The sequence below is a fragment of the Lepus europaeus genome, chromosome 23 (genome assembly GCF_033115175.1).
Source record: "Lepus europaeus isolate LE1 chromosome 23, mLepTim1.pri, whole genome shotgun sequence".
NCBI classification, from domain to species: domain Eukaryota; kingdom Metazoa; phylum Chordata; class Mammalia; order Lagomorpha; family Leporidae; genus Lepus; species Lepus europaeus.
In genome coordinates this window covers 5,774,160-5,798,611 of record NC_084849.1, presented here as the reverse complement: position 1 = coordinate 5,798,611, position 24,452 = coordinate 5,774,160, and the positions used below count along the sequence as shown (strand labels likewise).

The 24,452-nt window shown below is 46.1% G+C and overlaps 1 protein-coding gene across 10 annotated transcripts in view; it reads right to left on the bottom strand.

Moving 5' to 3' along the window:
* MPHOSPH9 (M-phase phosphoprotein 9) overlaps positions 1 to 24,452 on the bottom strand; it is a 62,936-nt gene that overhangs the window by 5,947 nt on the left and 32,537 nt on the right. For all 10 annotated transcript variants that reach the window (XM_062182699.1, XM_062182707.1, XM_062182698.1 and 7 more), the window contains 8 exons: positions 21,322 to 21,537; positions 13,239 to 13,286; positions 11,706 to 11,770; positions 9,799 to 9,900; positions 5,193 to 5,324; positions 2,240 to 2,409; positions 1,267 to 1,407; positions 395 to 515 (listed from right to left, as the gene is read on the bottom strand). In XM_062182699.1, coding sequence (XP_062038683.1) covers positions 395 to 515; positions 1,267 to 1,407; positions 2,240 to 2,409; positions 5,193 to 5,324; positions 9,799 to 9,900; positions 11,706 to 11,770; positions 13,239 to 13,286; positions 21,322 to 21,537 — 995 coding nt within the window. The remainder of the gene's footprint in view (positions 1 to 394; positions 516 to 1,266; positions 1,408 to 2,239; positions 2,410 to 5,192; positions 5,325 to 9,798; positions 9,901 to 11,705; positions 11,771 to 13,238; positions 13,287 to 21,321; positions 21,538 to 24,452) is intronic.

Below are 24,452 nucleotides of genomic sequence, written 5' to 3'. Positions count from 1 at the left end.
TCTCCCCAAGAGACTGACAACTGGAAGCAAGGACCTTCCCTCCACAGCACACAGCACCGCCCCGCTGCAGAGAAGCCAACCGGTGCCCAGGGCTGGGGCCACACCAGTGCAGCCCACTTCCTAGTGCAAATGGCTCAGGAGTCTCCCTGTACCATACACGTTTTGGGGAGAACAACTATGATTCTATATCCAAAAGCTGAACGAGGTGCCGAGGCAGAATTTAAAATCAGCAGTCATGTTTACATATTGAAAACTGTCCTGTCACTAGGGTACTCATGTAGATAGCCAGACACTCCACTGGTAACTAAGCACCTGATGGCTAAAGGCATGCATCAGTATTTGTTTACATCAATGGCGTACACATATCTTCATCCCACAGTTTTAGAGAACTTACCGAGTTGGACTGCTTTCGTTTTTGCTAAGTAGATGACTAAATCCTGGGGACAAATTTTCCTTAGGGGATCGCTTTGGACTATAAGCCACAGTCACTGGTGTTAACATAATCTCTCTTTTTGCTACAGAAGAAAACGAAGAGGAAATATTCTTTTTCTTCTATACAAGTTATTTTAACAGAACATAGTTTTGGGTTTAAGAACTTTTTTCTACTTTTACAGGAATAACAATTTCATTGTAACACACTGAGAGGTATAAGCACACAAAACAATCACATAACTCATATCCTAACATCTAGAGTTAGCCACTGGTGACACTTCAGTACATTAGACTTTAGTTTCAGCATTCCAGCTCAAACTGGTTTTTCAGGATTTTAGAAGTCAACTGGAAATAAGCTGGAACCACAGGGCACATTCCTACAACATAGTAACAGAAGAATCCCCTCTGTGGTATGAAAAATGTAAACCAGGGTCACAGAAATTCAACACTGAAACTTTAAAACCAAGCCTATCGCCGGCTAAAAAAACGGTGACTGATGCTGAGGGGCTGGGGGCATCTTCTCTACACAGACTACTCTTAATTCATAAGTCTGAATAACTGATTAATAGTTGTCTATCTTCCCGAACACTGTGAAGCACTATTAGTCACACATAATTCCTGATACACGCACACACACACAAATCTCACTTTAAGATTCCTCCAGCTGAACTTGCAGTGTCTGTGCAAGCAGGACATTTTATCTATCGCACTGAGCATCTTTAGGGAGCAGGTGCTCACAGTGGTCTAGGAGCTGCTCCGGAGAACACAGGACAAAGAGGAAACAGCGCACAGCTCAGAAGTCCCTCAAGCCCAGGAGACACATCAAACGCTTACTTGGGGTGCTTGGCTTGCGGTTTGAAGGCGGCAAAGACGAAGACCTCTGTGAGGCGGAGTTGAGTCTCTTCTGTCTCTGCTGGGCACATTTCTCTGGGGAGCGACTTGCACTGACTGAAGTTTCTGTGTGCCGGGGATTCACTAATTCCATACCAAACAAATGTAAAAGAAACAAAACAAAAAAACAGAAAAATCAGAATAAAGCTGGCTCCAGTCATCTGCCTTTATTAACAGATGGCTATGCCAAGCAAGGCCTTCCCCCAGCTTACGTACTGCTCAACATCATTGCTTCTCACCATCGAGGTTCAAATGATTACTCGCAAACGTACCTCATTATAACAGTGAAAAAAACTCCTGATGAAGAAAAACGTGGGAGTATATAATGAATTCATCCTGGTTTCCCCCTTACAAGTGGCATTCAAGGTGATTTTCAAGAGTTTATTTTTAGAAAGCAGGTTACTAATCTGTTTACTAGGAGGCGCTGCTTTGGCGATGCCACACCCAGAGATGTGGGGGACACGGCTGGCAGGTATGAACACAGAAGTAGACGGCAGGAGAAGAAAGTGCTGCTGACCTGAGCCCGGAAGAGGACACAGGGCTGATGACACCCATCCTCTCCAAGGACCTGCTACATCTCACTCCATGAGTCCCACCCATCTGTCACCATTTTCTAATGTGTGCAAATAAGAAAAACTGATGTAGCAATTTTTCAAATATCCTTAGGAATGCTCTGTAAGCCTTTTTGATAATCAGAATGGAACACACAGTTTGCTTTGAATAAATGGGTACGTAGTTATGTCAGAACTGATAAATTACTAATCTGGGGATCCAATTATCTCTGAAACAATACTGATGCAGCAGTGCAATGAATTAAACTTAATCTGAAGAATTTAATTTTAAAGAAGGTAATATAAATGGGGTAAAGAAGGAAGACATCGATATCCACCTAAAACAGGGAGTTAAAAATCCTTACTGTTTGAGGTACCCTCCTTCTCTGTTTGTGTCCCCCAGTTCTTAAATATCTTCTCCTCATCAAGTTCTTTTAGGGCTTTCATGACTGCTGTGTCTGAGGTCTCTCTCTGTTTTTTTAAGCTTGTTGGTGAACTTCCAGGAGAGGAATCCTTTTCTGGAGGAGAACAGTACCTGAAATAAAAATTTTAAGACACACATACTGTGGCTGAATGTCTGGGTTCCCCTGACAAATGTACATGCTGAGCGCCGCATCTTCAGTGACAGCACATGTGGGAGGTAATCAGAGACAGATGAGGTCACGAGGGCAGAGCACCTGTGACGGAATTAATGATCTTATAAAAAGACAAAACACAGAGGAAGGTCCATGAAAGGGGCTCTGAGAACCCCACCGTGGCGGCACCCTGATTTTGTAGATCAGCCTCCAGAACTGTGATGAAGCTGTCCAGCTGTGGTGGTTGTCACAGCAGCCCAAGCTAAGACACACAGCTGACCTCGACTAGCAGGGCAACAACACTGGAGTTGACGATTATACTCCACAGTGAGTGTATGCTTTACAAGGCAAGTGAATTGACACTGAACTTGCATATAATAAATCAGTGCTTCAGGACGGGTGTTGTGGAAGAGCAGGGTAAGTCACCACTTGGGATGCCCCCACCCCATATTAGAGTGCTTCATTCCAGGCCCTGCTACCTTGCTTCAGATCCAGCCTCCTCCTAAAGCTCCTGGGAAGGCAGCAGACAACGGCCCATGTTTCCGAATCCCTGCCGCCCATGTGGGAGTCCCAGAGGGAATTCCTGGCTCCTGGCTTCTGCCTAGCCCAGCCCAAGCTGTTAAAGCCATTGGGGAATAAACCAGCAGACAGAAATTCTCTTTCCAATTTTCAAATAAGAAAATAAATAAATCTTTACAAAATAAAAAAACGTAACAGTGCTCCCCAATCCTTTTAACATCCTAGCACACACAGAAGCATGCTATTTGTATGCACCCTGGAGCAAATGGCTAAGGTTGCTCATGGAGCTTGCACGCACACAGAAAAGAAGAGGATCGACATCCTGTGTTAACTGCAAGCCCACACTGTACCCTTGAGTACAGGATGGGAAGCTCTCTGCAGCCCATGAAGGTAAGATGCCCTGAAATAATTAGCCTCTCGAAGTAAAATAAAAATCAGGTCCTCAAAATTAAGATAGTAAGAGCTGGCACTGAGGCACAACAGGTTAAGCTACTACTTGGGATGTCAACATCCCGTATCAAGAGTGCTGGTTCAGGCCGGCGCCGTGGCTCAACAGGCTAATCCTCCGCCTTGCGGCGCCGGCACACCGGGTTCTAGTCCCGGTCGGGGCACTGATCCTGTCCCGGTTGCCCCTCTTCCAGGCCAGCTCTCTGCTGTGGCCAGGGAGTGCAGTGGAGGATGGCCCAAGTGCTTGGGCTCTGCACCCCATGGGAGACCAGGAGAAGCACCTGGCTCCTGCCATCGGAACAGCGCGGTGCGCCGGCCGCAGCACGCTACTGCGGCGGCCATTGGAGGGTGAACCAACGGCAAAAGGAAGACCTTTCTCTCTGTCTCTCTCTCACTGTCCACTCTGCCTGTCAAAAATAAAAATAAATAAATAAATAAATAAAAGAGTGCTGGTTCAGGTGTTAGCTGTTCAGGTTCCAAGCCAGCTCCCTGATAATGCACCTGGGGAGGTAACATGATGGCTCAAGAACCTGGGTCCCTTGGGCCGGCACCGTGGCACAGTAGGTTAATCCTCTGCCTGCAGGGTCAACATCCCATATGGGCACCGGTTCTAGTCCTGGCTGCTCCTCTTCCAATCCAGCTCTCTGCTGTGGCCTGGGAAGGCAGTGGAGGATGGCCCAAGTGCTTGGGCCCTGCACCTGCATGGGAGACCAGGAGGAAGCACCTGGCTCCTGGCTTCAGATCGGCACAGCGCCGGCCATGGGAGCCATTTGAGGGGTGAACCAATGGATGGAAGACCTTTCTCTCTGTCTCTCCCTCTCACTGTCTGTAACTCTACCTCTCAAATAAATAAATAAAATCCTTAAAAAAAAAAAAAAAAAAAGAGCTTTGGGTCCCTGACATTCATGTGGGAGACCTGGATGAAGTTCTAGGCTCAGGCTTCAGCCTGTCCCAACCCTAGCTGCTGCAGCCATTTAGGGAATCAACTAGCAGATAGATAGAAGATATTCTCTCTCTCTCTCTCTCTCTCTCTCTCTCTCTATATATATATATATATATATATATACACACACATATATATATATATATATATATCTGCCTTTCAAATAAAGTAAATAAACAAATCTTAAAAAATTTTAAGACAGTAAAGAGCCAAACAGAGCTGGGTGTGTGGCACAGTGGTTAAGTTGCTACTTGTGATATCTGCTATGATCCTGCATCCTGTACCACAGAATTTGGGTTTCAGTCCTGGCTCCACATCCAATTCTAGCTTCCTGATAATGAGCAACCTGCAAGAGAGCAGGTGATGGCTCAAGTACTTGGGTATCTACCACCCAAATGGGAGGCCCAGGTAGAGTTCTGGCTCCTGACTTTGGCCTGGCCCAGCTCTGGCTGTTGCAGGCATTTGAGGAGTGAACAAGTAGACAGATCTGTCTCTCTCTCTCTCTCTCTCGCTCTCGCTCTCGCTGTTGCAGGCATTTGAGGAGTGAACAAGTAGACAGATCTGTCTCTCTCTCTCTCTGGCTCCTGACTTTGGCCTGGCCCAGCTCTGGCTGTTGCAGGCATTTGAGGAGTGAACAAGTAGACAGATCTGTCTCTCTCTCTCTCTCTCTCCTTTCTCATTCCGCCTCTCAAATAAACAAAGAAGGAACCAACACAAGAGCAATGGGGAAAAGAAGAGCCAAAGAGATGGCTCTTAATAGCTTTCTGAACATTTAAAAGGAGAAACCTCTAAGAAAACAGTGCTCCTAAATGGGACCTCTGGAAAGTTACTTACCCAGGAACACAGGTTTCCTCCAGCTGGCCGTCCACTTGGCTCCGGCTGTCCAGGGGCTGCCCAGTGAAGATAGAGTACTCTGCACCTGGTATCAGCCACTTCCGCCTGCTGACGTCTGCAGTTGCTACTGTGCTATTGGAAGGAAACATTGCAAGGTTTGCACTTCAATTAGACTTATATGTGTAAGTCAACCTACTTCCAAATACTATTTACATACTTGGCCATTAATTTAAAAATAACCTATCAATATTCTGATACATTAATTATATTTTATGGCTTTAAGATTCAGTTAAACTGGTATTTTAGGTTTCTATTACTTTTTTTTTTTTTTTTTTTTTAACAGATAGAGTTAGACAGTGAGAGAGAGACAGAGAGAAAGGTCTTCCTTCTGTTGGTTCACCCCTCAAATGGCTGCTATGGCCGGAACTACGCCAATCCGAAGCCAGGAGCCAGGTGCTTCCTCCTGGTCTCCCACGTAGGTGCAGGGGCCCAAGCACTTGGGCCATCCTCCACTGCCTTCCCAGGCCACAGCAGAGAGCTGGATTGGAAGAGGAGCAGCTGGGATGAGAACCCAGTGCCCATATAGGATGCTGGCACCTCAGGCGGAGGATTAACCAAATGAGCCACGGTGCCGGCCCCTCTATTACTTCTTCATGTTTCAAATCTCAGTCAATATTCAGGTACTCACAGCTCTGCCTCGGGCCACACCTCATACCCCACCATCAACCCCACCCCGCCACAGCTCAGGGTAGAGATGAAGCAGGGCAGCCCTGTTCCGGGTTCCTCAGACCAGCACGGCCCAACAGAACTGTCTGCAAAGCATCCGTGCTCTCTGCACCACCCAGGATGGCAGCCACAGGCATATGTTGCTGCTGAACTGCTGACCTGTGGTCGCTCAGACTCAAGAACCAACTTTACAAGGGGATTTAATTTTCAGTAGCTTCACTAGTCACAGGTGGCCATCTACACAAGCTTACTGGGCAGCACTGTGCTTTCGTAAAAACCCTGCTGAAGGTCACACCATTGCACACAAAGCCTGGGTCCTCTGCTAGACTCTGAACCTGTTCCTTCCACTCCACACTTCCTGCCTCATTCCAGGCAAGTCAGAAACTGTCTTCCACCTCCCTCCAGTGATGAGACCCTCTACTGTTCCTGTCATTCACCCCAGAGGCCACTCTGGACTTACCCATCACGGAGAATGCCCCCACCCTGGGAGACTCCAGCACTCCAGATTCCTTTCCTCCTTGGGCTCATGTGTTCAAGTATCCCTAGGGTCCCTGGATCACCATTTCCTATTCATTACCTCCCTGCCCCAGCTTTCCCTACTCCGCAGTCTACACTTAGGATGAGAGTTACCCATGGCTGGGACCCTTTTCCCTTTCACCTCCCATCACACTGACTGGCAGCAAACATCTGAGCCTGGCCAAATGCAATGATCTCCCTCCTCAGTGGAGTGGTCTTCCTCCTCCAGCTGAGCTGGCCAAACATCTTTCTGTAGTCAACAGCTCCAGCTCTCTGATACCTACTCCAGGCTCCTCTCACCTCTCACCCCAGCCTTCATCATCAGATTGCCTCAAAAGGAGACAAACCATCACAGGAGAATTCCCACCTTCTCTCCTTGTGCCCTTTCATGACCAATCTTCCTAAGAGGTGCTTCTTCCATCTATTTCCACTTCAACTCCCACTCTTCTCAATTTTTAAACTAAGAAAAATTTCACTCTTGAAAATGACAAATACTACAACAAGTACCCATTTAACCATTCTCAGTTTTAACAAATGCTAAGCTCTTACCATATTTGTTTTTAATTTTAAGATGTTAAAAATTATATATAGGGACTGGCACTGTGGCTTAGTGGGTTAAGCCACCGCCCGGAGCACAGGCATCCCATATAGGCACCCATCTCCCATGCGGGTCAGGGACCTAGGTATTTGGGCCATCTTCTACTACTTTCCCAGGCCACCAGCAGGGAGCTTGTTTGGAAGAGAAGCAGCCACGACATGAACCAGCACCCTATGGGATTCTGGCGCTGCAGGTGGAGGCTTAGCTTACTTCTCCACAGCGCCGGCTCCCCGGGCCCACTTCTTACTAAACACATTCAACTCCTATCTGTCCTATAGTTTTAAGGATGATCTACAGATAAATGACTTAAAAATGTTTAACACTAGAAGTTTTATCATTGCCCACTAGATTTCCTTTGGAATACACACAAAATCTCAAACACGTTCAGGGTAGAAATGCTGATGTCTTTCTTAGTGTAACACATAACATCTTCAGTTTTCAGGACAGAATCCCAGGAGTTATTCTGAGCCCTCTCTTTCTTGCCTTGCCGTCTGCAGCATGCTCTATGGATTCTGTCTCCAGATTCTCTCCCACCTGTCTCTGCGGTCCGTTTCCACAGCACCACTCAGACAAGTCCAACTCTCTCCCAGCACCATGACAGCCAAGCTCACTTCCCACTCCACTCTTCTCCATCTTCTCACAGGGGCCACATAACAAAACTGGAAATCAGATGACGTCATTTGAGGACATACAAACCTTCAAAGGTTTCCCAGTGAAATCCAAACTTGTAGCCATGACTTAGAATGCCACGTATGATCAATCTGATTTCCTCCAGGGTCACCTCATCTCTCACTGTGACCGTCCTGGCCGTACTCATCTTTAGGTTCTTCAAACTTGATAGGCTCTTTCCTACCTCAGAATTTGCAAGGCTAACTTCTCTGGCTGGATCAATCCCAGTGCCTCCCCACCACATGTCTCCAGCTACTGGCATGCAGCGTACTCCTCTGCCTGCATGTATCCTCCCGTGCCCACAGCTGCCCCTCTGCGCAGGCCTCGTCTCCAAGCACGTGTCATTTCCACGTGCCACCTCCACACGCAGGCCTTCCCAATGCCAGACTTAGCTCTCCTCTTGTTCAACCTCAACCTCACACATTTTATTTCAGGTATTTATATTTTTCCCCTTTAAATAAAAGAATTCACTATGTTCTACTTTTTTTTTAAGGATTTATTTATTTATTTATTTATTTGAAAGAGTTACGGTGGGGGGAGATATCTTCAATCTGCTGGTTCACTCCCCAGATGGCCATAACAGCCGAGGCCGGACTGATCTGAAGCCAGGAGCCAGAAGTTTCTTCCAGGTCTCCTACGTGGGTGCAGGGGCCCAAGCACTTGGACTATTTCCTACTGCTTTCCCAGGCCATAGAAGAGAGCTGGATTGGAAGAGGAGCAGCCGGGACTCAAACCAGCACCCATAAGGAATATAAGTGTCGCAGGCAGGGGCTTTACTTGCTGCACCACAACACCGGCCCCTACTATGTTCTACTAAGATTAATTAATGAAGATCCAGGAAAAATTGCTCATTTGACAATAACAATAAAGTTAATTACAACTTAAAATAATTTCTTTCTGAGGCTGGCACTGCAATTATGACATGGCATCCCATATGAGAGTGCCAGTTCAAGTCCCAGCTGCTTTGCCTCTGATCCAGTTCCCTGCTAATGTGCTTGGGAAAGCAGTGCAACATGGCCCAAGTACTGGAGCCCCTGCCACCCACATGGGAGACCAGAATGCAATTCCTGGCTCCTGGCTCCAGCCTGGCCCAGTGCTGGCTATTGTGGTCATTTGTGGATGGAAGATATCTCTCTCTCTCTCTCTGTCTCTCTGTCTCTCCCTACCTCTGCCTTTCAAAAAATCTTTAAAAAACATAATTTCTTGGGCTGGTGCTGTGGCATAGTAGGCTAAGCCTTCACATGCAATGCTGGCATCCCATATGGGCACTGGTTCGTGACCCAGCTGCCTCTTCCAACCCAGCTCTCTGTTTGTAGCCTGGGAAAGCAGTAGAAGATAGCCCACATGCGTGGGCCCCTGCACCCAAATGGAGACTTGGAAGAAACTCCTGGTTTCTGGCTTCAGATTGGCCCAGCTCCAGCCATTTTGGCCCATTTTGGGAGGGAACCAGAGGACAGAAGACCTTTCTCTCTATCTCTCCCTCTCTCTGGCTATAACACTGCCTCTCAAGTAAATAAATAAAATCTTAAAAAAAATAATTTTTTTCTGATAAATGTCAACATTATGAAGTTACAATGTATTCAATACTACTTATTTATACCAAAATAAAAATAAAAATCAGTTCTAACATAAAAAACTTTTTGTGCAAATAATCTTAGAATAAAGTAAGATAAGTCTTTCAGATTCCATCAAAGCTAATTCTGAAAGAACTAGAGGGAAATCCAGACAATCTAATGAAGATCCACCTTGAAGGTCTTTCCATTAACACAGAAGTAAAATGTCTGGAATTATAGGGCTAATGGACTTTCAGATGTTCTCACCCTGTGTGTCCTGGTTTTCCCAGATAATAAAAATGAGCTCCAAAAACAGGAGGTGATTTCCCTAAGGTAACACAGCTGGGCAGAGTCAGAGAACAAAACAGACTCCACATCTCCTGCCTTCCAGCCTGATCCTACCATCCTCTCAGACTGTGTTTCAGCAGTGTGTGTTCTGTCACAACAATGCACCCTGGGTCCTGTGATTGGACAGACATGCTGATCACTATAACAGAAGTGTGCGCCTGCTTCGGCCCTGCAGAGAGTAAGTGGAGTAACTTACTTGGCACGGGAGGGTCGCACGTGAGCTTTAGAATGATGGCGAAGACTCAACATATTTTCATGCTCGACTTGCTTGACCTGAGCTTCAAGTTTTGAAATTGTTCTAATTCAAAAGCAATAAGATAAGTTAAGTACATTTCAACAAATTTAAAATACTGCTCTACTACACATTATTTAACAGACCCTCCAAGAAAAGCGTGACCAAACAGCTGTCTGTCCACAAAGCTTTTTCATGGGAAAACACCATTAAATTTTAAAAATCTAATCAAAACCAGAGAAAGTAAATGGAGAAGCAAATGCATTAAACTCTACAAAGGAGCATTTCATAAACTGCAACTGAAGGAAAAGGCAACAATAGACTTAATATAGCAAGCAAAAGAAGAGTTATGCAAATGTGACTACAAATGAAAACATGCAAGGTATAAATCAAAGTGTCAAATAAATTGTACTTTAATTCTATGTATGTATTAATGTACACAAAGCATAACAGGTCACATTTTCACAAAAGAGAAAGTAAGCTGAACTTCCAGAAACAGGGCTATTGTCAAAAAGAACTTTCTAATTTTCAAGAGGCAAAAAGCTAAAATATCCCAAACTCTAACCATGGGTAGTTCCTGTAATTTGTGTCACGCTCAGGGTAAAAGCCCATTCTCATGTTCACCAGCAGAAAATAACCACCTGGCCAATGAATCGCCCTGAGGATATCCTGGCGTCCTTCCTGTTCTCTAATAGTTCGTGTTCTTCCTCATTGCATCTTTTAAATTTGTACTCTTACCTACTCTGATGGGAGATCTAAGAAGAAAAAAGAAAAAACAAACTCTAGCTCTAAAATGGCTGATGCTCTACACAAATCTGACAAGGAAGCTATCACTAGAACTAAATGAATCTTATCAAAGATTTAAGCATGGGGACAGCACTGTGGTGCAGCAGGTTAATTCTCCACCTGCAGCGCCGGCATCCCATATGGGCGCTGGTTCTAGTCTCAGCTGCTCCATTTCCCATCCAGCTCTCTGCTGTGGCCTGGGAGAGCAGCAGAAGATGGCCCAAGTCCTTGTGCTCCTGTACACACATGGGAGACTCGGAGGAAGCTCCTGGCTCCTGGCTTCGGATCAGCTAAGCTCCGGCCATTGTGGCCAATTAGGGTGTGAAACAGCGGATGGAGGATCTTTCTCTCTGTCTCTCCCTCTCACTGTCTGTAACTCTACCTCTCAAATAAATAAATACAAATCCTTAAAAAAAAAAAGGTAAGAAGACAAGAAATCGAGAGAGATTTTCTGTTTCTCTGTGGAACATCCTTAGAGACTGCAGGAAAATTTAATGAGGGGCATTACTTATATCCAAATTCAAACATAAAAATAGGAGTGGAATTCAAAGTTTATGAAAAAGTAGAATTAAAAATAAGTTTAGTTCAGTGCAAAAAAAAAAGTGTCAAATCCATGCATAATGTTTCATAGTAAAGTATCCCTGTATGCTCTAAAATCAGCGTAGATACTTTCGTAGTTTGCAAGAGACCACTTATGACTCTGTTCCTACTTGAGAAACTCATATCATTAATACAGTCTTCAAACCAAATCTTCAGTAAGGTGAATGACCAGCCACAAAGTTGGTGTAAATGCTGGGCTTTTTGTTTTTTTCCTCCCAAGCACAGACAATTCAATGAACTAGAGTGCTTCTCAGAATTCTTTCAAAAAGTTAAATGTGATTTAGATTTTATACCTCTAAGGTACAGCCATCAGTATGTTCTAATCACTGTAAAATCTTTGGCCAAAAGCAAACATGTCTATTTCATGGAAAGATCAGGATAAAACTAGTTCTCAAACTGCTTAATAATTCTCAAGAAAAGCTCCCCTTTCATCACACTCAGTATAGACACATAAGAGAAAAATTAGAGGCATTTGCCTATTTTACCTTTTCAAATCAGAAATCTGAGTATGTGCGTCAAGCAATTTGTTCTCAGTTGTATTTAATGTATCCTATGAAAATAAAGGAAAAATTTAGATAACAAGATAAATATTCAGATGTATCCTTTTAGTTTAAAACAAGTAGAACAAAACTAATCCAAGGTTAAACCAGCTAACTACAAATTGTACAGACACTCCTCAAGTAAGGCACAACCTAGAAGAACACAGTAACTCAGGAAAACAAGGAAGGGAAACAGCGGCCTATGCACACAGTGCTGTGTGAGCCCCCAGTGGAAAGCACTGCGCTGTGCTAAATTAGAAACAACCCAGTCTTGAACCTGACAGGCTTACCCAGACACCGGACGAAAACCTCAGGCGATGGTAAAATCAATGCTACACATCCTGAATCCCCAGAACTCCTGGCTCCCTAAGCTGTGCTGTGCAGTTCTCACTAATCCTACACAACTACAACCCTGCACTTGACACAGCACAAATACCTGCTTCTGCCGCCAGACCACTGTGGGCTTTCATTCCATTCAAATGCATGGCCCTCAGAGTGTTAATTAAGAAGCCAGGGGCAAGCATTCGGGTGCAGTGAGTTAATGCGGGCACTGGTTCGAGTCCCTGCTACTCCACTACCAATTCAGCCCTCTGTTAATAGCCTGGGACAGCAGTAGAAGATGGCCTAAGTGCTCGGACCCCTGCCACCTACATGGGAGACCCAGATGGAGTTCCTGGTCTCTGGTTTTGGCCTGCCCAAGCCCCAGCCATTGAGGCCACCTGGGGAGTGGTCAGCAGATGGAAGGTCTCTCTCTCTCTTTCCCTTCCCTCCCTCCTTCCCTTTCTTTCTCCTCTCTGTAATTCTGCCTTTCAAATAAATAAATAAATCTTTTACTTTTAAAGATTTATTTATTTGACTTTAAACTCAGAGTTACACAAAGAGAGGTGAAGCAGAGAGAGAGAGAGGTCTTCCACCTGCTGGTTCACTCCCCAGTTGGCAGCCAACGGCCAGAGCTATGCCAATCTGAAGCCAGGAGCCAGGAGATTCCTCCAGGTCTTCCATGCAGGTGTAGAAGCCCAAGGACTTGGGCCATCTTCCATTGCTTTCCCAGGCCACAGCAGAGAGCTGGATCAGAAGTGGTGCAGCTGGGACTCGAATCAGCACCCATATGAGATGCCAGCCCTGCAGGCGGCAGCTTTATCCACTATGCCATAGCACTGGCCCCCTATAAATAAATCTTTACAAAACAAAAAGAATCCAATCCCTACACAAGCCTAGTTAATTGCTTGCATCTACACGGTATCTTATACTCTTCTAAACAATTTCATCTCAACTTATCTCAAAGCAAAAGCTATTCAATAAACATTCATTGGGTTAACATATGAAACTGTGAATTAAATAGGGCAGATATTTGAAAACAGGGTAGAGATTGAGCAAATGGTCAGTTCAAACAGCTACAAGGAGGAGGAAGGGTCAGGCCCTAATTTCCAATCCAGTGCTTCCGCCTCTAGTTCCAGAACGTGAAAAATTACCCCTTACCTTCACTCGACTGTGTTCTTTTCCAAGGGATTCATACTCTCCTAAAAGCTACAAGAAAAAACAGAGAATTGCACCACAAAATTAAACACTGTAACATGAACCCAGGGACAGACCATACAACAGTGGCTCGCACACAGCCTTAAAGCATACCCATGCATGCCCTGGTAAAGGGGACACAATTCTTGCAAGTTTTCTGTAAATACAAAATTATTTAAAGATAAAAACATTTAATGCCAGCGCTGTGGGTCACTTGGTTAATCCTCCGCCTGCAGCGCCAGCATCTCTTATGGGCGCCGGGTTCTAGTCCCGGTTGTTCCTCTTCCAGTCCAGCTCTCTCCTATGGCCTGGGAAAGCAGTGGAGGATGGCTGAAGTGCTTGGGCCCCTGCACCCGCATGGGAGACCAGGAAAAAGCACCTGGCTCCTGGCTTTGGATCGGTGCAGCGCCGGCCGTAGCAGCCACTTGGGGGTGAACCAACGGAAGGAAGACCTTTCTCTCCTTTCTCTGTCTGTCTCTCTCACTGTCTATAACTCTACCTATCAAATAGATTTAAAAAATTTAAAAATATATAAAAATATTTAATAACAATATCTTCGCAGTTTTCACAAGACTGAAATTTATTTGCATTGCTCTTCTTAAAATGTTGCATATTACTTTTTACTAAGTTTGTTCTTTAGAGTAAAAGTATACTGCCAAAAGTCTAATACATCAAGCAATTTATTTTAAAATACATATGTGAGAGGCTGGCATTGTGATGCAGCAGGTGCTTGGCATTCCACACTAGAGTGATGGTTAAAGTCCAGCTGTTCTGCCTCCAATCCAGCTCCCTGCTAATGCACCTGGGAAGGCAGCAGAGACGGCCCAAGTGCTTGGGATCCTGCTACTCATATGGAGACCTGGATGGAATTCCTGGCTCCTGGCTTCAGCTTCCAACTCTGGCTGTCGCAGACAGTAAAGGAGTGAACCCAGATAGAAAACTTTCTGATCTTCCTCTCTGTCACTCTGCCTTTCAAATAAATGAATCTTTTAAAAAAAAAGGATATGTGGGGCCAGCGCTGTGGCACAGCAGGTTCACGCCCTGGCCTAAAGCGCCGGCATCCCATACAGGCACTGGTTTGAGACCCGGCTGCTCCACTTCCAATGCAGCTCCCTGCTAATGCACCTGGGAAGGCAGCAGAGACGGCCCAAGTGCTTGGGATCCTGCTACTCATATGGAGACCTGGATGGAATTCCTGGCTCCTGGCTTCAGCTTCCAACTCTGGCTGTCGCAGACAGTAAAGGAGTGAACCCAGATAGAAAACTTTCTGATCTTCCTCTCTGTCACTCTGCCTTTCAAATAAATGAATCTTTTAAAAAAAAGGATACGTGGGGCCAGCGCTGTGGCACAGCAGGTTCACGCCCTGGCCTAAAGCGCCGGCATCCCATACAGGCACTGGTTTGAGACCCGGCTGCTCCACTTCCAATGCAGCTCTCTTGCTATGGCCTGGGAAAGCAGTAGAAGATGGTCCAAGTGCTTGGGCCCCTGCACCCATGTGGGAGACCCGGAGGAAGCTCCTGGCTCCTGGCTTCAGACTGGCACAACTCTGTCCGTTGCGGCCAACTGGGGAGTGAACCATTGGATGGAAGACCTCTCCCTCTATCTCTCTCTGCCTCTCCTCTCTGTGTAACTCTGACTTTCAAATAAATAATAAATAAATCTTTTAAAAAAATGCACATGTGAGACTTCTGATTAAAGACAACAGACTCAAGGGCCAGCATTGTGGCACAGCAGGTAAAGCTGCAGTCTGTGGCTGGCATCCCAAATGGGCATTCAAGTTCTGGCTGCTCCACTTCCAACCCAGCTCCCTTCTAATGAGCCTGGGAAAGCAGAGGATGGCCAAGTCTTTGGGCCCCTGGACTTACATGGGAGACCCACAGGAAGCTCCTGGCTCCTGGCTTCAGTCTGGCCCAGCCCCAGCCATTGCAGCCATTTGGGATGTGAACCAGCAGATGAAAGATCTCTCCTCTCTTCCTTCTCCCTCTCTGTAAATTTTTCAAATAAATTTAAAAAAACTTAAAAAAAAAAAAAAGATTCATCACAGGATTTTCTGTTCTTCATCCTGAGATGCCACTAAATTAACAATGAAGAAATCCAACAGGTGTCAAAGAGGTGACAGTGACTGACGATGCTTCAACAGATCTTTTAGAAGATCAAAAAGGGACAAAGAGTGCCTTGGCAGGGCAGGGGTGGCTACGGTAAGTGCCTTGAATCTTTAAGTACCCGAACAAGGGAACACTGAGGGAAGTCATCTGACAACTCATTACTCCAAGAGACTCGAAATTACAATGGCAGGGTCAGAGGCAGGCAGGGTTGAAGCAGAGCTGACCACAGAAACTGGCTGAAATCCCTCAAGTGCTGTTGTCCCCTGGGTCTGTGGGAAACTGCTAGCAGGACTGGCTCAGGTAACAAAATCTGCAGGTGTTTACATAAAAGGAACAAGCATTTGGCTCAGCACTTAAGACTCCCCTTGGACCTCAGAGTGCCTGTCAGGTTCAAGTCCCAGCTCTGTTTCCCATTCCGGCTGCCAGCTCATGCACACCCTACAAAGCAGCAAGTGACAGCCCCAGTGTTTGGGTCCCTGTCACCCACATGAGAGGCCAGAATCAAGCTCCAGAGCTCCTGGCTTTAGCCTGGCCCTGACCCAGCTGTTGTAGATATTTGGGGAGTGAACCAGTGGATGGAAAATCATACTCTCTCTCTTTCTGCATTTCAAATAATTTTTTTATTTATTTTTATTTATTTATTTATTTATTTTTATTTTTTGACAGGCAGAGTGGACAGTGAGAGAGAGACAGAGAGAAAGGTCTTCCTTTTGCCGTTGGTTCACCCTCCAATGGCCACCGCGGTAGCGCGCTGCGGCCGGCGCACCGCGCTGTTCCGATGGCAGGAGCCAGGTGCTTCTCCTGGTCTCCCATGGGGTGCAGGGCCCAAGGACTTGGGCCATCCTCCACTGCACTCCCTGGCCACAGCAGAGAGCTGGCCTGGAAGAGGGGCAACCGGGACAGGATCGGTGCCCCGACCGGGACTAGAACCCGGTGTGCCGGCGCCGCAAGGCGGAGGATTAGCCTGTTGAGCCACGGCGCCGGCCCATTTCAAATAATTTTAATTCTGCATTTAACAGAAAAATAAATTTTAGGGGCTGGCACTGTGGCACGGTGGGCTAAACCTCTGCCTATGGCAACAGCATCCCATCTGGGCGCCAATTCAAGTCCTGCCGCTCCACTTCTGATCCAGCTCCCTGCTTATGGCCTGGGAAAGCAGTAGAAGATGGCCCAAGTCCTTGGGCCCCTGCACCCACGCGGGAGATCCGGAAGAAGCTTGGGCTCCTGGCTTCGGATCAGCCCAGCTCTGGCCATTGTGGCTATTTGGGAAGTGAACGAGCAACGTAGTATCTTTCTGTCTTCCTCTCTCTGTCTGTAACTCTACCTCCCAAATAAAATAAATAAAAATCTTAAAAAAAATTTTTAAAATTTAGAATGGTTTAATATTTGCATATAACCTACACAGACCTCCTGTATACTTTAAGTCAGCTTTAGGTTACTTATAATAATAAATACAGGCTGGCACCATGGCTCACTTGGCTAATCCTCCACCTGCGGCACCGGTACCCCAGGTTCTAGTCCCAGTTGGCCCGGGAAGGCAGTGGAGGATGGCCCGAGTGCTTGGGACCTGCACCCGCATGGGAGACCAGGAGGAAGCACCTGGATCCTGGCTACGGATCGGCATCCGGCCGTAGCGGCCATTTGGGGGGATGAACCAACGGAAAAGGAAGACCTTTCTCTCTGTCTCTCTCTCACTAACTCTGCCTGTCAAAAATAAAATAAAATAAAATAAAATAAAAATAAAAAATAAAAAATTAATATAATGTCAAGGCTAAGTGTTATACTGTATTAAGGAAAAACATAAGAAAAAAAGTATCCTCCGCCTTGCGGCGCCAGCACACCGGGTTCTAGTCCCGGTTGGGGCACCGATCCTGTCCCGGTTGCCCCTCTTCCAGGCCAGCTCTCTGCTGTGGCCAGGGAGTGCAGTGGAGGATGGCCCAAGTCTTTGGGTCCTGCACCCCATGGGAGACCAGGAGAAGCACCTGGCTCCTGCCATCGGAACAGCGCGGTGCGCCGGCCGCAGCGCGCTACCGCGGCGGCCATTGGAGGGTGAACCAACGGCAAAAGGAAGACCTTTCTCTCTGTCTCTCTCTCTCACTGTCCACTCTGCCTGTCAAAAAAAAAAAAAAGAAAAAAAGTATGTGTACATTCAGTACAGTTGCAGTTTTCCCCCCAAATATTTCCAGTGCCCAGTTGGCCGAATCCTGTGACGCAGAGCCAGTCAACATGAGGGCCGGTGCAGTCAGAGCTCACAGAGCTTCCCCTGCCCCATGCAGCAGGCACCATTCCGCCAGGCGACAGCACACACGAGAAACAGGGTGCGAGGAAAAAAATGGAACATGGGAAACCCAAAGAAAACAGGAGAGGGAGAGGGAGGCAAAGGGACTAAAAGACAATGCCAGGAAGTCTTTAAAGGACACCCCCTCCTTATTCCTCCATCGCCACCAGAGCCTGCTGGACGTTCCTGGCAAGAGACTGGAGGACTTCTCTCTGGTGAAACTGATCAACCCTAGAGAAAAAGACATCTCCCTATCCACTCTGGGGGGCTCACCACACGCTGGCATACCCCTAAAACACATGCGAGGGAAGACTTCCAGAACATTTACAAGATGTTCAGGTCAAAGCAGAAACACTGCGAAGGGCAGTGACACAACACAGCACAAGCACAAACACAGAAACAAAATTCAGTGCAGATCAGCTTCTCCCATGAAGGCGAATACAACCAGAAGAGGGTACACAACAACTAGTGTTGTGACCTCACAGGTTAAGCCACTTCCTGCAAGCTGGCATCCCATATGGTTCAAGTCCTAAGTGCCCCACTTCTGATCCAGCTCCCTGCTAATGCACCAGGGAAAGCAGTGGAAGGTGGCCTAAGTGCTTGGGGCTCAGACCCACATGAGAGAAGCTCTTGGTTCCTGGTTCTGAAATGGCTCAGCCCTGGCTGTTGCAGCCATTTGGGGAGTGAACCAACAGATGGAAGCTCTCCCCCTCAACCCTGTAACTCTACCTTTCAAGTAAATAAATAAGTCTTTTTTTAAAAAGAAAAAAGGGTATACACATTGGGGAGCCCATCTGTACCTGGGGTATTTTATTTCTTAAAAATGGAGGAGGATTCTTATGTATTTGGTATGTTATTCTCCATATTTTTTTTTTTTAAAGATTTTATTTATTTACTTGAGAGGTAAAATTACAGACAGTGAGAGGGAGAGACAGAGAGAGAGAAAGGTCTTCCATCCACTGGTTCACTCTCCAAATGGCCGCAACAGCCAGAGATGGGCCGGTCCGAGGCCAGGAGCCAGGAGCTTCTTCAAGGTCTCCAACGCAGGTGCAGGGGCCCAAGTGCTTGGGCCATCTCCTACTGCTTTCCCAGGCCACAGCAGAGAGCTGGATCAGAAGAGGAGCAGCCAGGACTAGAACTGGTGCCCACACGGGACGTCAGGGCCACAGGCAGAGGATTAACCTACTGTGCCACAGCGCCGGCCCCCGTACCTTTTTTAAAACCTAGAATATTTCAAACATAAAGTAGAAATTAAAAATGAGTAAATACAAGCCAAACGTAGCACATGGTAACTTAGAACAACGCTAAGAAGAAAAAGGCAGGTTGCAGAAAGCTACAGGCAGTGCCAGAAGATGCAATCCACAGACTGCTTAAGAACAGAAGACGTCAGTAGTACTTGTCTACAAACGAGACACGTGTAATACAAGCAAAGAGAAGTGTGTGGGGACACGAAGGGCAGTTCAGCAAAGTAGGTCCCTCAAGGACGGGAGAGCAGAAGGCACATGGACAGGGATTCGTTACTTTTCTGCAGGCTTCAACCCCTCGCCGTGACAACTGCACACCTCAGCGTCATCACTGGCCATATTCAATTCCGTTACAAACAATGTGTCAGTGATGCTTTGCTGCCTCCATGCCACCCAAACAAACTGGTGTGAGATTTGGGATAAACAAAAACAGTAACATCCCAGCAGCAATGAACACACTTAGAATAATATCTCAGTATCCAAATCCCATTTTACACCAAGCGGAACCCAGGCTCTATGGAAAATGACCAATGCAGGGGCTGGACAAGGACCAGATGAGCCTGGGACATCTTGCTGTATCAGACACTATGGATGTACTCTAGAAAAAACAGGAAGCAAGCCAGCTCAACACATCTCTCTTTGGTCAGATTCGTAATAAGCAAGGATCAAAATAAAAAATAACCGTAACCATGGAGTAAGTAGGAATTCATAAATCCATGCTGATAAAAATAAGGAAAGGAAGAGGGAGGGCTGCTTCTCTCAGTCAGACGGAGGAGGGATAACCAGGCTGGAAAACCAGCGGTCACTGCTGCAGGGGAGGCTCCTCAGTCGAGCTAACACCAGCGGGTAGCAGTTTGAGGAGAAAAAGGTGACTAACATATTCTTAAATTGCCCCCTCAGAAGATACTTAGTAACCACAAAGTGGGGAAATATAACTTACAGTAGAGAAACCTTGCAGACACACCTCAACCAAGTGACTGGAATTCACACCACAAAGCTAACGTTTGTCTCCTGGAAAATGCATGAAGCTGCCCAGGTCACTCCTGTGGTATTCCAATATGCCTGGATAATCCAGGCCTGATATTAAAAAATAAATTTTTAAAAAATGATCTTTAGGGACTGGCATTGTAGCATAAAGGGTTAAGCTGAGTGAGCCAGCAAATGGAAGAGATTGATCTCTCTCTCTCTCTCTCTCTATTGCTCTCTGTTGTTCTGCCTTTGAGATAAATAAAAGCACTAAGGCAATATTATAAAAAAATAAGAAATACTGAACACTGATTTAACCTTAAATGAAGACAGATGTTTCAAATGTAAGGCACCATTGGCTATAAATCCTACCACTATTTTATGATGAATGGAAGAGTAAAAAATGCTGCTAATTAAACTATGGCACTATGGTTTTGAAAAGATATCATTCCATTTCAGGGGTGTTAAAATGCAAAATATGCAGCTTACAATCCGTTCAATATTGAGTCACATTTGAAGGGGAGAGAAGTATTTGCAATGGCATAAGAAAGCCACACTACACCACTGCATAGAAGGAAGTCCATGGCTGTCCACGCACAGGAGAAAGAAAAAGGACAAATGTATTACTTAGAAAAATGGAGAGAAACATTGGAAGAATTGCTCTAAGAGCTGAAAGTAACAGCCTCTCAGGTAGCAAACCACTGTATGAGGTAGGGGTAAGTGCAGAAAACTCATGTTCTTCATTTGAGATTTGCAATTACATAGCAGTACACTTGCAAAAATAAATTTCAAAACTAAAAGAGCAAGAAGCGAACCTCAAACTAGCAGGTAGAAAAATTCAACAGCCTGAAAGCTTTGAGGTTATTTAGAAGTCACAACAATCTGGAAGGTGCATGTAGCATTTAAGAAAAAACACACAACCTGAAACCTTGTCCGGTGTCAGTGTTACACAAAACCAAATTTCAAGTGAAATTAAGTCAAAGTGAAAAAATTCCACCAAACCTGCTCTAGCTTTGGTTCATGGCATTTCACCCTGCCAGAAACACAAATGGTAAGACAGTTCAAGAGTTGACCTGCAGTTTCCATAGTGTAGTGGTTATCATGTTCGCCTGACAAGAGTTGACCTACAGTTTCCGTAGTGTAGTGGTTATCACGTTTGCCTGACAAGAGTTGACCTGCAGTTTCCATAGTGTAGTGGTTATCACGTTCGCCTGACAAGAGTTGACCTGCCATATACAGAGAAGTGTGGGAGAGACACCATGGTCCTAAAGTTCTGACTTCCTGCTGCAAGACAAGGCCCAATGGACTCCACAGGGAGGGTACGTGCTTTCAGCCACCGCAAAGTTATCTAAAACTAAGAGAAATCTGGAAAACATCACAACGGCTAGTAAGAGTGTAACATCTAAGTTACTGCAGCCAACCATGTCAGTAGGTTCTGGTTATCTGTTACTTACATCTTGAAACATTTTGTTTTCTTGTTTCAGCCTAGCTTCTTTATCATCTGAGAGTTTGTAGGCGTTCTCAAAGGCTTCTTCTAGATCTTGCAGTCTAGACTTTAGCCGCATGATGGTGTTGTCTTTTTCTTTATTACTTGTTCTCATCTCCTCAATTCGTTCCTGCAAAATTTTGGAGGCACTGCTGGCTGCACTGAAGCGTTCCCTCAAATCATTCTACAAAATAAAAACAAGCAGAATTAATGATTTTAATTGAAAAAACAGATGTCTCAATAGTAACTATTAAATTGTGGGCATTAAAACGTAAAGGTAATAAAACAAAACATAAAAATGAAAATTAATTTAGGGGCTGGTGCTGTGGCACAGGTTAATCCTCTGCCTGCAGTACTGGCATCCCATATGGGTGCCAGTTTGAGTCCCAGCTGCTCCTCTTCTGATCCAGCTCTCTGCTGTGGCCCAGGAGGGCACAAGGATGGCCCAAGTGCTTGGGGCCCTGCTACCCACATGGGAGGCCTGGAAGAAGCTGCTGGCTCCTGGCTTCAGCCTTGCCCCAGCCCTGGCCCTTGTGGGCATCTGGGGAATGAACTAGCAACGGAACATCTGTCTCTCTCTTAACTGTGACTTTCAAATTAATAAATAAATCTTTTTAAAAGGTAACTTTTGGTAATAGAGGAAAAGAAGTAATTTTCAATAAACTCCTTTTCAATAGTCTTTTGGGGCAGACATGTGGCCTGGTGGTTAAGATGCCCACACCCACAGGAGCGCCGCCAGCTCCTGCTGCGCAGCCTAAGGGTGCTGTGCTGACGACCAAGCAGCCGGGCCCGTGCCATCCACCTGGGGTACCTGGAGTGGGGTCTTGGCTCCTACTTCAGCCTCAGCCCAGGCCGAGCCATGGAAGGAATTTGGGAGTGAACTAGTGGCTGGAAGCGTGCTCTTGCTCTCTGCCTCTCAAAAAAAAAAATATATATATATATATATACTTTATATATATATATACATATATATATATGTATATATATATATGTATATATATATATAAATAATGGGCCATCTTCTGCTTTCCCAGGCCATAGCAGAGAGCACAATAAGAATATACATATATGTGTGTGTATATATATATATATATATATAAAATTTATTTTAAAGATTGACTTTTTAGATTTTTAAAGATTTATTTATTTATTTGAAAGTTAGAGTTACATAGAGAGGAGAGGTGGGGGGGGGTCCTCCATCCACTGGCTCACTCCCCAGATGGCCACAACAGCCAGAGCTGTGCCAATCCGAAGCGAGGAGCCAAGAGCCTCCTCCAGGTCTTCCATGCAAGTGCAGGGGCCCAAGGACTTGGGCCATCTTCTACTACCTTCCCAGGCCATAGCAGAGAGCTGGATTGAAAGAAGAGCAGCTGAGTCTCGAACTGGCGCCCATACAGGATTCTGGCACTTCAGGCCTGGGTGTCAACCAGCTGCACCACAGCGCCAGCCCATCAAATATATTTTAAAACCTTAAAAGATACTCAAGGCCGGCGCCGCGGCTCACTAGGCTAATCCTCCGCCTAGCGGCGCCAGCACACCAGGTTCTAGTTCCGGTCAGGGCGCCGGATTCTGTCCCGGTTGCCCCTCTTCCAGGCCAGCTCTCTGCTGTGGCCCGGGAGTGCAGTGGAGGATGGCCCAAGTGCTTGGGCCCTGCACCCCATGGGAGACCAGGAGAAGCACCTGGCTCCTGGCTTCGGATCAGCGCGGTGCGCCAGCCGCAGCGGCCACTGGAAGGTGAACCAATGGCAAAGGAAGACCTTTCTCTCTGTCTCTCTCTCTCACTGTCCACTCTGCCTGACAAAAAAAAAAAAAAAAAAAAAAAGATACTCAAGAGAACAAAAAATATATGTGCACATAAAGTCTTTTTTTTTTTTTTTGACAGGCAGAGTGGATAGTGAGAGAGACAGAGAGAAAGGTCTTCCTTTTTGCCATTGGTTCACCCTCCAATGGCCACTGCGGCCGGCGCACCGCGCTGATCCGAAGCCAGGAGCCAGGTGATTCTCCTGGTCTCCCATGCGGGTGCAGGGCCCAAGGATTTGGGCCATCCTCCACAGCCTTCCCAGGCCATAGCAGAGAGCTGGCCTGGAAGAGGGGTAACCGGGATAGAATCTGGCGCCCTGACCAGGACTAGAACCTGGTGTGCCAGCGCCGCTAGGCAGAGGATTAGCCTGTTAAGCCACAGCGCCGGCCGCACATAAAGTCTTGTATAAATTCATACTAGCCAAAAAAATGGGAAGAACCTAAACATTCATCATTAATGAACAGATAAACAAAACTGCTCTATCTATTCAACAGAGTGCAGGTTTTTTTTTTGTTTGTTTTTTTGTTTTAAAGATCTATTTAGTTTACTTGAAAGTCAGAGTTGCACAAAAAGAGGAGAGGCAGAGAGAGAGAGAGGTCTTCCATCTGCAGGTTCACTCCCCAATTGGCCCAATGGCCGGAGCTGCACCGCTTCAAAGTCCAGGAGCTGGACAGGAAGTGGAGCAGCCGGGTCTCGAACCGGCGCCCATATGGGATGCCGGTGCTTCAGGCCACCCCCAGAGTACAGTTTTAGTCATCGATAATAACAAATCAAGTACTGACAAATGCTACAACATGGATGAGCCCTAAAAACATTACATTAAGTGAAAGAAATGAAGAAAATTATTTTACTGACAGCAATGTCCAAGTCAGGCAAATCTAGAGACAGAAAGTCAAAGTAGGGGCCAGTGCTGTGGTATAGCAGACAAAGCCACCGTCTGCAGTGCCAGCATCCCATATGAGCGCCAGTTCGAGTCCTGGCTGCTCAACTTCTGATTGTGCTCTCTGCTATGGCCTGGGAAAGCAGTAGAAGATGGCCTAAGTCCTTGGGCCCCTGCACCCACGTGGGAGGCCTAGAAGAAGCTCCTGGCTCCTGGCTTTGGATCAGTGCAGCTCTGGCCGTTGCAGCCATCTGGAGAGTGAACCAGAGGATGGAAGACCTCTCTCTCTCTCTCTCTCTCTCTCTCTCTCTCTCTCTCTCTCTGCCTCTCCTCTCTGTGTAACTCTTTCAAATAAATAAATCTTAAAAAAAAAAAAAAAAAGTACTGTTCTGGGGTTGGCATTGTGGTGTAGTGGGTA